Below are 13,248 nucleotides of genomic sequence, written 5' to 3'. Positions count from 1 at the left end.
TTCCATCATTTCAACCCATTCATGAATGGAAAATTTATCACTGCCATCACCCCTGAAAACTGGTGGCTCCTTGACGTCTGATTGCAAGACGAGTTTCACCCCAGACAAATTTAGCTCAGGGGGTCCCTGCTCAGCCTTAGAGCTTTCAGTAGGCATACTGGTCCCCTTATCACCTTGCAGCTGGGCTACAATGGACTGACCAATCTGATTGGCCAAATCTGAGATGAGTGTACTCAACTCAGCACTGCCAGCTGTCTGCGGGGTCTGAATGTCACAGGGGGGAACCTGGAGACGAGTGGAACAAAACTTGGGAGCAAATGACACACCAACTTTAGGTGTCTGAACCCCATCCCCAAGAAACCACCCTCGCCCCATACCAACATTAGAGGAAACCTCCCCATCAGGAACACCAGTTGCCTCTGAACCAGATGCTGACTCCATAATGATGAATAAAGCACAATCACAAGAAACAAGATTCCAAATAGTGCAACTGTACAAAAGCAAACACAGTATTCTTAACTAACACTTAATGTTATTCAGGATGAGAATTGAGCAGATTAAATGTCCAAGCTCATTCAAAAAGTCCCACACAAGTTAGGAAAAGCAACCAACTTGGAACGAGGGCAATTATGAAGAGCTCCCCACGGTGATCGAGATGACGTCGATGCTTGATGAATCCAAAGGGTCACGGCACCAATGTAACCCGTGTAATTGTTACGCCTGCTGTTCTGCGTTGTGTTTTGGTGTTGAAGCAAGAGGCAGGAGACAGTGTCGAATCTTTGGCTCTTTACTGCACATCTGCAACACAGAGACACATGTTCGATCCGTGCGTGTCACGCGACTGCCCGTAACCCTCTCCTCCGGCCATGCTGAAAGGAGCTGTGCCCTTAATGTACATTAATGTAACGAACCAAATACAACAAATTATTTCAAACCATTGACTTAAACTCTCAAAAACAAAAAGCACAAAATAAACAATATGTCACTAAAAAACATCAAAACAACTTATAAGAACAATAAATGAAAGACTGCATCTCCAAAACATAAAAACATCTCCATACCTGCAACACAGAGACACATGTTCGATCCGTGCGTGTCACGCGACTGCCCGTAACCCTCTCCTGACGAAGAAAGAAAAGGTGCATGCTGTTACACAAAAGGAGAGACTGACGCGAGTAAACTCTCAAGCCGCTAGCGATACGGACTAGCTTAGCTTGCTAGCATATTAGCCGAGTTCTCGGCTATAACTCATTATAATTGTGTATTAATGAACTCGTCCTCCACAAAACTTATCCCAAATGAGTCTCTTAACGATAAACAAAAACGCGGCGGTACGGTCGTATTCACACTGAAGCTTGGGATCCGAACAAACTTTGATTAACAGAGAGCAACGTGGCAGTGACTTACCTCCGGCCATGCTGAAAGGAGCTGTGACCGGGGCACACATGCACGCGCCTACGTCACCACGCAACGCACACACGCACATGAACGCACACAGACCGAACACACAGATAGGAGAGTGAGATGCAAAAAAATGACATATTTATTCCAAAAAAGAAAGTATTTTGGGTGAAATTCACAAGTGTTTAACACATATGTTACAATTGTGTAGCTTCAGAGTGCAATCTGCAAATAATTTATTACTTAATACATCAAATAAAGTTCAGTTATGTTCAGGTCTTTCAGATAATTTTTTATTGAACTAGTATTCATATGACTCCTTGACTGGAAAACCCTTAGCTGACTTATTAATTTAATAAACCAGCTGTCATGTGACAGCTTAACATGAATATCAGTAATGGGGTAATGGCCCTGCGACAGACTGGCGACCTGTCCAGGGTGTACCCTGCCTCTCGCCCTATGACAGCTGGGATAGGCTCCAGCCCCCCCCCCCCCCCCCCCCCCGCGACCCTGAAAAGGAGAAGCGGAAGCGAATGGATGGATGGGTACGTTTTACGAACTTGCTTCATAGTGCAGGCCTGAGTTGGGCCTGGCTGAGGTCAAACGTGTCCTTAATAGTTATTAATAACTATTTAAGTTGCCACTCCTTTTGTCAAATGGTAATAGAAGCTGATTTTAAAAGCCAAGTAACATAACATAACTGTACTGAGAATAATGGTATGCTACTCTGAAACTTTCACCACTTTTATTATGTAAAATCTACCATGGGGAGGACCTCTACCTCCCACAGCCCGGATCATGTAGCACTGACTTTCACTAAATAAATTATAGTAAACAGGTTTTAGTGACTGAACTTATTTCTAGCTAGATAATCAAAATTATTTTTTTTCAACAATAAAGTCAGAGAAAATATGTCATCAATAAAACAGTCTTTTCTGAAAATAAAACTTTTTCAATATAAAAAATACTTTTGTTGCTGGTTTGGTTAAATTTCATTTCAAGCGTTGGCACACAGTAGCTGGCTTAAAACAGATTTCACAGATACCATCTTGAGCCAACCACAACACACAGGAAGAGGGTTATGTTTCCTGTTTTTGTACCATGTGTGACACACACTATTAGCCCTTGTGTTGTGTTCATGGCTTTTGTTACTGAGGCATTGCATTTTTGGTTTTTAAACCAATCCAGCCATGAAAATATATGCAAAATTACACAAAAATAACTGATACAACTGATGCAGATGAACAGCCAATCACAAGAAGGATACCAAAGATTAAATCGGTGATTGTAGCCAGGTGCGGTGAATGCTTCCTGCTATTGTCCTGCACTGTGCTTAATTTCTTCTATGTTCTGTTCTTCTAGGGCTAATTTACACTTTTACCTGATGAGCTGCTGTGATGTATTTTATTGTGTTTTACTGGTGTATTTTCATTTAGTAATATGTAGGTGTCATAATTTTTATTATAGGCAGAAAATGAATATTTATGTGTTAGAGAATTTTGTTTGTTTTCAGACGCAGCACTGACTGCTGTTTATTCTAGGACTTTCATTTGCAGTATTGTTTGTTGAGCTATTTAAAATAATTGAGATTCACTTAGTAGCAGTTTTTCATTTCTTAGTTTTTAGTGCTGTGGTGGCTGCCTCTGGCTTAATCGGTAAACTGGGAGTTCACTCACTTTTTGCTGTAACATAATCTGTTTGTATGTTTCTTTAATTTTGTGTTTAGGGTTGTTTTTATAGTTTGATCACTAATACAACACGCCAGTGTCCCAGCAGTGGTTACCTGGCTCCCAGCAGCAGAACTACAGCTGTCTTCTTATCCTCCTTTCTTTGGTTAATAGCCAGCCAGTGGTACATAACACACGCTGACTGTTGTGGCCTCTTAAGTGAAGCCTTTGCAATATCATAGAGACAGTCAGTGCTTTCTGAACTTCTTAAATTGTAATGCTACTGAATTTTTAATAGAACTGTGAGTGCTCAAAACAGGGCACTTAAGGCCAGATACAGTTTGTATCACACAAAGCCCACGTCGGCCATTAAAAACTACTCTCAGGATTTAGTAAATACACACAGTTCAATTTTGCAACTAAAAGACTCGAACGCTTCTGTAGGTTTTTGATACGGGCGACACAGGCGGTTGCCAGGGGGGCATCGTGGTGGGGGGCGGCATCACGGTAAAAAAAAAGAAAGAAAGCAAATTGCTCGTACTCATGCTGCCCCGACGTCATGCCAGCGCATACTGGGAATGGCATAGGCACCGATCGGTTTTCTATCGCCCATTTGCTGGGAGTAAGGGCGCATACATTTTCCTTCCAATACCGGAAACTTTCTGAACACCACTTATTTTGCATGGCTTGATGCATGCATACCCCAGTTGTCTTAACTGGACTATAAATATAACTATATACACAATGAACAGTCATTTGTAAAAACACTTTTAAAATGTAAAATCTTTAAGAAGCCCCGGTGCCAGGAACAATCCCCTTTAAGAACACTTACAATAACAACTTCATCCCAAAAGCCCACAGGTTTTAACCACAGCTTCCCAGCATCAGTTCATGTATGCAACTACACCTTTCCAAATCCCAGGGATCCTTTTAATGCATCGTTCATAAGATTTTTAAATTGATCTTCATCTGCAACACCTCTTGGGAGATACAGGGATAAGCTACACGTTGATGCGTATGGGATGTGCCGCATCCCTGACTCCTGATCGTAAAAGTCTATGTTGCAGGACAGTGGGAACCCCAGTGGTGGAAGTAAGTCAGCCCCAGTTATAAAGACCAGCAGCTCTTCAAACGTGTGGTCCACCTCTTGCTCTGTTAAAATACATACAACTGTTAAATAAGGTGCAATGTGTAGATTTATAATCAATTTAAGTGAAATTAAAGCTAATTATAGCTTAATGGCAAGAACGCGAAAGTGGAAAGTGCTAAAAAAAAGAGAATTATCCTTTTAAGTGAATCTAAATATTTCCCTTCTTCTGTCTAAAAAAAGCATCATCTCCTCTCTCTGTTTATACCAACTCTATTGTCTGACTGGCTTTTGGAGACTCAGATTTGAAGTTTGCCAAACAGAAAAATCGATATTGTTCACTGAATGTTTTCTAACAGTAAATATTTTTCAAACATTTGTTCCCAGTTTCTGTCTTTCCATGTGTTGTCCCTTAATCTGAACTGGAACCCAATGAAGCAGAGTGTAATGACCTCCTACGAGCCATCCTGTCACAGCGAGTGGAAGCTACAGTATCATATACTGGCTCATTGTGATTTACAATGTGAGCTATTCATGGTGGCCTAAAACAAACTGTGTGCATGCTCTTGTTGTTAAAGGGAATCACCCTGCGAAGCCACAAGTCAGCGTCACTAAACCTATATAACATATAACACATAAAAACATAAAATTACCACATTCTAATTGATAATTATGGAAGTGATTATGCTGTAATTGGTAAATGTATCTCATCACATTAGTACAGCAGTTAAATAATCTGTGTATACAGTATATCCATATATTCTTACAATGGCAGTCATACACACAGCAGCATTAATAACAGGAACTATTTCAATAATAGTGAATTCCACAATAATACAAATACTACTAATAATTATATTGTTAATCATTTATCTGTGAAATTGTACATTTATTGTTCTGGAATGTGTGCATTAGAGGAGCACTTAATTTTGCTTTATTTTGCTGGATTGTGTTTTTGTTCCTGTCTTTTGCATGTTTTTTCTATATGTGTTGCTGTGTGCATAAGCTGTTTGATGAAAGGCATCCTCAGTCTGAATATCTATATTTTCGTTTCTGAAGAAGGACGTTTGTGACTGAGACCAGTAGAGGGCAGCATTTCATGATCAGCCAGAGAATTCAGACAAAGATACAGAGACAAAGAGAGCACATCAGACAAAAACAAGTCTTTGCTTTGCTTCTTATTTATTGTCAGCATGTGAGCAGATAATGATTCACATGAGGTATTAGACCTCTGTCTACAGTTAAAGATGGTGGGCTTTATTTTCCTGATGCAGCTCAGGCAGTCTCAATGCAGCTGAACTCCTTCCTGGTGTTTCTACAACTAATAAAGTCCAACTTGAGTGAGATGGCCTCGACCAAAGCAGCCATATGTGTGTTGTTGTGTATGTGTAACCACAGGAGCTCTGCATTTCATTCATTACTGCTGTTTGATTTCACACACGTCTGTCATTGCAACATATTTATGGTGATGTATGAAAAACTGCTGCTGGTTTATTTTATTTGACTGCTTCGTTCAAAAACATGAGTCAGCTGTACTGCACTGGTGGATTTTCCTTTAGCCCAGCTTTAAGAAAAAACAGCTCAAAGAAAGGTTACATGATTAATGAGAGAAAAGAAAAGAAATTAATCATCAGAAAGCAGTTGCTAAAATTTTGCTGAATGTTTGTCCTGCAGATTTACTGCACGAGACGAAACCTCATGCTCATGGCCTTCATGGAGTAGCCCCAACCCTTCCATGGGTACCACTCCATTCCAGTTGCACCATAAGTGCTCATAGCTCCCCAGCGATAAATACCATTAGGGTTTACATGGTGACAGTTGTTGTACCAAAATGCCCCCAGGTATGCTTGGGCACAGCTACCGGAAGACCCATCCTGATCTTTGTCAAAGGTGGAGAACTTCATTCCATTGTGGTAAGTCAGACCATCCCCTGCAGAAACACAACAAAAACAGAGAGTTTTTTAAATAAACTTGCTTCACACAGGCATCGTGTACAGCATGGCAAAACAAGGAACAACCGGAGGACTGGTGCTATTTATACACAGTCACAGGAAACAGATGAGACAAGAATATTTGAGAACAATGAGGGAATAAGTGAGGACTGGGACAAGAAGTAAAACTGACATGCATTAATCATTTGTCTTTTACATAGATTCTTTACCTCCATATCACCTCACTTACCTGCCCCTCCATTATTGAATCCAGCAATAGTCAGTTTGTATCCGTCACATTCAGCATCAACCTTGAATGAAGAGTAACGAGCAAACACTTCCTTTCCCAGAAAATCCCTCATGTCGACCCGCAGCTCAGATTTTTGCTGGGATGTCAGGGCACTGACGATGTCAAGACCTGAAAACACACAAACACACACTGATAATGAAGAAGTATAAAAGCTGACAGAGCTGGAAATCATTCAGTAAAATACCTAGTGATCTGCGATTATAGAGTTTGCTGGAACAAACTGCCTTTAAAGAAATTGTACAATACAGAGATTGGCTGGCAAAACCCCATCACCACCTCCTTGCGGTGCCAGCTGACAACCACGACCGTTGGGAAGTGGGCCAACGGCGAGGGTCGTTGATGTCAGGGGGAGCGACGCGCCGGTCAACGCATTCTTTGGTTGCACCGAATGCAATGCCAACCCAAAATTTAGACACGAATATTAGGACATCCCCCAGAGACGACCTGTGTCATCCTCGCCCAAATGACGTGAGAAGAGGACGAGGGCTAGCTGCCAGTGGACGAGGGAGGCCAAAGAAGGTAGTCCAATTACAATGCCTCAGTAGAGGCTCAGCTAGAGTCTCTCCGGTAGTTCCACAGCAGTACAAGAGCAGCATCTACTGGCATAATGAAATATAACCATGGTCTGGCAACACATAACAATGTCAAAATAAGTCACAATAATAAACAAAAAATAAGGGGGTAATTGGTTTTCTTACAAAAATAACCATGTAGCTTTTTCCAACCTGCTACACAGGCACTCCTTTTGAAACAGGAAAAGACCTTGTGTAATCCATTTATTTCAACAAAGTAACTGTATTCTGAGTACCACCTTTTTAAACCGAAACTGTAACAGAATACACTTACTCATATTTAGTATTTTAAATATGTGACGGCGGTATATGTACTCCGTTACTTTACAACACTGTGAAGGACTGAAGGTTTGAACAGTTTGAGAATGGTCAGATTTTAATTTAAATGATTTTGTCATAGACAAAATAAAGTCTCACCAAGCCAGTAATCTCCATTGGGGTTTCCGAAGCCCATCTTGTAGTGATTCCAGGGTCTGTAGAAGTTCAAGGAGCCATCCACCCTCTTGTGGAACACCTGGAAGAGGGGACAGTGTGGCCAGTTAATAAACATGAAAAATGTCAGGAAGTGAAATTTTCAGACAGCAGAGCTATGATTTTATAATTTCCTCCAGAAGGAAGTGTTCATACTGAAAAGTTACTTGACTGGAACTTTAACTGAAAAAAAAGAGAAAGAAAACTCACTGTCCAGCCTCCTCCCTCTAAGTCCATGTCACAGTACACCTGCAAACAAACATGTGTCACCTTTTAGCTTCTTGTAGCCTCAAACATTAGCTTTGTCTCCTACAGAGGCTGGACTGTACCTCGACAGCAGACTTTTCTCCAAAAGGGTAGATAGTGTACACGCCGCTGGGTCGGCTGCTGTCTTGTTGGTGGATGTCGTTGCAGTCCAGTGGCTGAATGATCTCTTTGGAACTTGTCAGCAGAGGAGCCAGGTGGAGGATGGCAAACACTGACAGCAGCTGGAACAAAGAGGAAGTTGTTGGTTTGATTGAAGGTGTCAGGAGTTGTTGTGTGGATGTGGAAAAGAGGGGACCCAAACGCTGAACTCGTGGTGAGGATTAAGGGTGTTTATTGGAGGATGAATGGATGAACAGAACAGGGAAGAAAGCAGGCTAAATGACTGAACTGAATGACTGACTGATCTGAACTGAAAGGCAAACGCGGAATAGACAGCAGTGACAACATCAATGACGCGACAACCCATATGGAAAAGATATATATATATAAATCTTATAAAGTTTGTATCTGTCTTGTGTGAAACTTGTATGAAAAGCAAACAAGAGTGAAAACAGATATAAGATCCCTTGAAAAATTATATAATGAAACTTGTATGTTTTGGATACTTACTAAAACAATGTATGAAGGTAATGAGAAAGTGGCCACTTTCATGAGTAATCACATATAAGTTTTTACTATTTCTTTTCCATATGGGAATGAACTGGTGAAATTGAGGAACTTAAATACACAGGCTGAATGATGACAATTGGAAACAGGTGAGTACACGGCTGAACTAACTAATGATGCATGGAATGAACTAGAACATAATACACTGGTGGACAGGCTGGCACAGAAAACTGGAAGTGAAAACATGGATGTGGAAAATAAACCAAACATGACAAAACTGAAAACGCTGGGTCAACGACCCAGGAAACTTGACAGAAGGAAGCTTTGAATTTCAGAGGAAAGATCAGCAGGCTCTTCGCTTCTTAACAAGCTCAGCAGAACCTGTGTTTCCCTCAGTGTTGCTTCTCAGGCTGCACTTAGCACTGTGTATTCATTATCAATATGTATTCATCTGCAAGCAGTCCAAGCTGTTGTGCATCTGTAGGCAACTTTGGAACATCACAGCTCCTCCTGTTGATGCTATTTTTGAATAAATCCCAGATTGCCCCAAAGACGAGCTCTAAATCATCTCTTCTTATCATTATTGCATAGGAAGTAACCCAGACAGTAAAGGTGACCTGTTGTCAGGTAATTACAGCCATGTGAAATATGAAGCCTGAAACAGTGAAGCTGGTCCTCTGCAGGACACTGTGTCAGTGTCACATTTTGTTTCACAGAGCTTTTAATACAAACCTGAACTTCATCCACTAATTTACATGGCTCAAGTCTAAAAGTCTAAAGACCATCAGTCCCACACAGGACACAAACTCTATTCTCCTGAGGTGAAAGGAGTTTTATCTTGCTCACGTACCTGTCCAGCCCATTTCCACTTGACATACATTGTCAGATTTCTGCTGTATTTAATGATCTGCTGATGTGGATCTGAAAGAAATAGACTGAGTTAAAGCAGAACATGCAGAGAAATCAGTTACCTACCTACAGAATCAAAGACAAACAAATCATTCAACAAATCAGTTATTAACAAATCATTTTTTAAAGTGTGCAAGCCGTTGTCGGAATTATAGTGATTGCAGTTAGTGTTCTATTATTTACTGTGGAATAGTTTCAAATGTAATGCTATTTACCTTTAGGGTAACAAAGAGGCTAGGCAAACATAGCAGAGCTTTTGCAACTCTGTGAGATGTCAGAAACTCACCTGTGTGAACTCACCTGTGAGTCTAACCGAATGCTCTTTGTTTCTTCAACTTCAGTGTGTCCGAGTGCCCCAGGTACACTGCTTATATCTGCAGGAGGGCTGAGATGTCACAGCAGGTGATTATTTACATTTCTCCTAAAAAAATGCATCAGCAGGGAGTGGCCAGCTTAAAAGAAATGTAGATATTGAGGTGTCATATTCTATTTACTGTTCCATACCATCATTCAATATGTTGATCTTTTGGTTCAACAGCTCCTATTCTTGCTGGTGTTATGCAAGTTACTTATTTCTTCAATGATGGAACAATACAGGTGTGTTTTAAATTGACCAATATTCTAGCACCAGGAAGAACCATCATCAGACTTTGTCATTTACAAAAAATATATAAAAAGACAAACAAAACAAAAGTGACCTGGTTATTAATAGAAGAAATTTTTGAAGAACAAAATCTCATAACGTTTAAAAAAAATAAACTGTACGGAACTAAACAGAAGAAAGAAGAAGAGAAATAACAAGTTAACATAAACCAGTGGCACACTCCACTTAAAAGTGGCGATCGTGGCTCAAGAGTTGTAATCGGAAGGTTGCCGGTTCGAGCCCCGGCTTGGACAGTCTCAGTCGTTGTGTCCTTGGGCAAAACATTTCACCCGTTGCCTACTGGTGGTGGTCAGAGGGCCCGGTGGCGCCAGTGTCCGGCAGCCTCGCCTCTGTCAGTGCGCCCCAGGGTGGCTGTGGCTACAATGTAGCTTACCATCACCAGTGTGTGAATGTGTGCGTGAATGGGTGGATGACTGGATATGTAAAGCGCTTTGGGGTCCTTAGGGACTAGAAAAGCGCTATATAAATACAGGCCATTTACTGACGATGTGTCCCAAACTGGTAAAGTGTCTGGGCTGCCTTTCCTCATAACAGCCATCCCTCAAGATTTTCTCCATTTAAAGCAATGCATTATCAGAGACTGTAACATCTAGTCCTTTTTACTGAATCAGAACTCTGGAGTGATCCAGTGACCGCTGCGAAAGGGCAGCTGACAATCAGGGAAAGACCAGATGACAGCCTGGAAAGACCGCTAACAGGAGGGAATAGACCCTAACGGGGCTGGTGGGGGTTAACACCTCATACCAGCAGGATGCAGCGCTTTTTAGCGTACCTGGGTACACCCAATATTACTACGGAAATCTCAAAGGAGAAGATACCCTTAGGGTCTGCTAGAGCAGGGGCGGAAGAAGACGTTTTCCAGACGGATTTAATAGCAACGAACCACGGAACGGTACCAACGACGAATAGATCAACCAGTATTGCTAATAATGGACCATCAATGACGGTAGGAAAGAAGCTGCAGAACTGCATTTGTGGCTGGTCAAAACTAACAACTGACATGGGCCTTAAAATCCACCAAGGCAGGAAGAAGTGCCTCAGCGAGCTGAGAAAGGGGCCTCGCATTGACACATACTTTTTAAGAAGTAAGTCAAATCAGTCGACTGAAATCCAGAGGCTGGAGAATCCCCACAGTCCTCAGGGCATCAACACCCCGTTCAAAGTTCATTGTTGTACAGACTCCCCATAGTCCTCCCCCAGATTGGAACTCAGTCAAATCCAGCCAGTAGCAGTTCCCAGTCTAGATTTTAGCCAGCCAGACCCAATATTAGATCCAAACTCAGGGCCCAGCCATTTATTATCGGTCCCTAGCTTGGAGTTTAGCCACCAACAGCTAGCAACACACTTGTGTATATATGTAAGCAGCCACAAGCAACACTACGTTCCAGCCCAGAGCTCATCCAGAAACAGCCAACAGAAACTTCCAACACTGAGTCTAGCCAACCACTACCAGCAAGGGGAAAGAAGATGGAAGGTAGGAAAAGATCAGATTCTGTGGCCCAGATCCAGTGAGAAAATAGAGTGGGAAACCATTAACTCAGAAATGGCTCTTATACTAGATCAACAAAAGGGTCCAGTTGAAAGGAAGCTGGAGAACCCGGGAACCATCATCTACAGCTATGGGGCCGAGCGATTTGGGGTAAAGAATAAGACTCAGAGACAGCAGAAAGGCCATTTAAACCAGTTAAAGTCCAGGAGACAGCGGGAAATTGATAGATTAGTGAAAGAGAGAAGACAACTGAGGAAACACTGGAGGAGGGCCTATGAGACAGAAAGGGAGAGACTCACTGCACTGTAGGAGGAAATAAAGCAACAACTTACTAAGCATCGAAGAGCAGAACACCTCAGGCGACAACATAAGAAGAAAGAACGTACAAGGACCCTCTTCTACAGTAACCCATAAAACTTTGTTAAGGGCCTTTTTGTTGAAGAGAAGAGCAGGTTCCTCAAAATGCCCATAAAAGACCTGGGAGATCATCTCAGGAAAACTTACTCTGATGATCAGAGGCATGAGCCAGTTACCATTCCGACTGATATGCCGCCTATCCAGGTACCTGAACACCACATGGACATAAGACCACCAACATGGAGTGAAGTAGAGAAGGTAGTGAGGCAGGCAAGTGTAGCATCAGCCCCAGGACCTAATGGCATCTCATATAGGCTCTATAAAAATACCCCACAAGTCCTCAAATACCTGTGGAAGCTGATGATGGTAGCCTGGCAGAAAGGAGTGATTCCAAAGGCTTGGCGAAGAGCAGGAGGTATTCTGATCCCTAAGGAGAAGAACTCCTCATCCATCAGCCAGATCAGCCTGCTGAACGTAGAGGGAAAGATCTTCTTCAGTGTCTTGGCCCAAAGGCTATCTACTTTCCTGCAAAGAAACAATTATATTGACACATCAGTGCAGAAGGCCAGCATCCGGGGCTTCTTGGGATGTCTGGAGCATGCCAGCGTCATCTGGCACCAGATTCAAACTGCCAAGAAAGAACGAAGAGACCTTCATGTGGTCTTTTTAGACCTTGCCAACGCCTTTGGGTCAGTGCCTCACGAGATCTTCTGGATGGCCTTCAACTATTTCAGCATACCAAACCACAAGCCACACCTACTTTCGGGATTTACAGTTTTGTGTGACAGCTGAGAACACCACCACAGCCTGGCAGCACCTGGAAATTGGAGTTATTGGAGTTAATAGTTGGAGCTATGCCCACCAACTATTAATAGAATTGAATCATCTGTTTTTTACCTGTTGGAGTTCAGGGTCTGGTTGCTGGGCTATGATCAGCATTCACTCAGGTTTCACTATTGTTTATTGGCTAGCTTAGCATTAGCATTCCGTCTGGCTAGCTTATTGTTAGCATGCTGTCTGAGCAGGTGCTTGCAGAAAGCCAAAGTTGTGTTAGACACATAATGCGGTTGTTTCTGTCCTGGATGCAGTTTCCATTTTACCATCATGCTGTACTCTTTTGTTCAGTAATATTGGTTGCAAATCCTTTACTGGCAATTACAGTCTAAAGTCTTGAACTCATGGACATCACCAGATGCTGGGTTTCCTCATTTACTGAAGGGCTTTCAGTGGCTATTTTTTGTGGGCCTTTCTGTCTGAAGTTTGGTCTTAAACAAGTGAAATAGATGCTCAATTGGGTTAAGATCAGACTTTAGATCAGACTTTAGATCTTAACCCATACAAATACAGGGAGTGCAGAATTATTAGGCAAATGAGTATTTTGTCCACATCATCCTCTTCATGCATGTTGTCTTACTCCAAGCTGTATAGGCTTGAAAGCCTACTACCAATTAAGCATATTAGGTGATGTGCATCTCTGTAATGAGAAGATAAGATAGAACTTTATTAATCCCTCGGGT

The 13,248-nt window shown here is 42.0% G+C and overlaps 1 protein-coding gene across 2 annotated transcripts; it reads right to left on the bottom strand.

The window, feature by feature from the left end:
- Positions 1–5,318: 5,318 nt before the first annotated feature.
- On the bottom strand, positions 5,319–12,200 carry LOC309697819 (microfibril-associated glycoprotein 4-like). 2 transcript variants are annotated; one of them, XM_082519997.1, is made up of 8 exons: positions 12,080–12,200; positions 9,522–9,606; positions 9,163–9,233; positions 7,769–7,927; positions 7,650–7,688; positions 7,386–7,482; positions 6,337–6,504; positions 5,319–6,085 (listed from the first exon to the last, which is right to left on the bottom strand). In XM_082519997.1, exons 3-8 carry the CDS (start codon positions 9,190–9,192, stop codon positions 5,832–5,834), a joined length of 747 nt encoding a protein of 248 aa, XP_082376123.1. In that variant the 5' UTR covers positions 9,193–9,233; positions 9,522–9,606; positions 12,080–12,200; the 3' UTR covers positions 5,319–5,831. The 2 variants fall into 2 exon arrangements, with proteins under 2 accessions (XP_082376123.1, XP_082376124.1); XM_082519998.1 differs by having other exon boundaries at positions 9,508–9,606; positions 12,080–12,199.
- Between the last annotated feature and the right edge of the window lie 1,048 nt (positions 12,201–13,248).

Source organism: Aulonocara stuartgranti, assembly GCF_965226115.1.
Source record: "Aulonocara stuartgranti genome assembly, chromosome: 20".
NCBI lineage: Eukaryota > Metazoa > Chordata > Actinopteri > Cichliformes > Cichlidae > Aulonocara > Aulonocara stuartgranti.
The sequence above is the reverse complement of the archived record's forward strand: the minus strand, read 5'-3'. Positions and strand labels throughout refer to the sequence as shown.

What these genes read in the sequence shown, in the direction of transcription:
- LOC309697819 (XM_082519997.1), bottom strand. Translation starts at nt 9,192, where the DNA reads ATGTATGTCAAGTGGAAATGGGCTGGACAG. An exon ending in GAGAAAAGTCTGCTGTCGAG is followed by an intron (nt 7,689 to 7,768) that starts GTACAGTCCAGC and finishes GTTTGTTTGCAG; the next exon opens with GTGTACTGTGACATGGACTT. An exon ending in TAGAGGGAGGAGGCTGGACA is followed by an intron (nt 7,483 to 7,649) that starts GTGAGTTTTCTT and finishes CCCCTCTTCCAG; the next exon opens with GTGTTCCACAAGAGGGTGGA.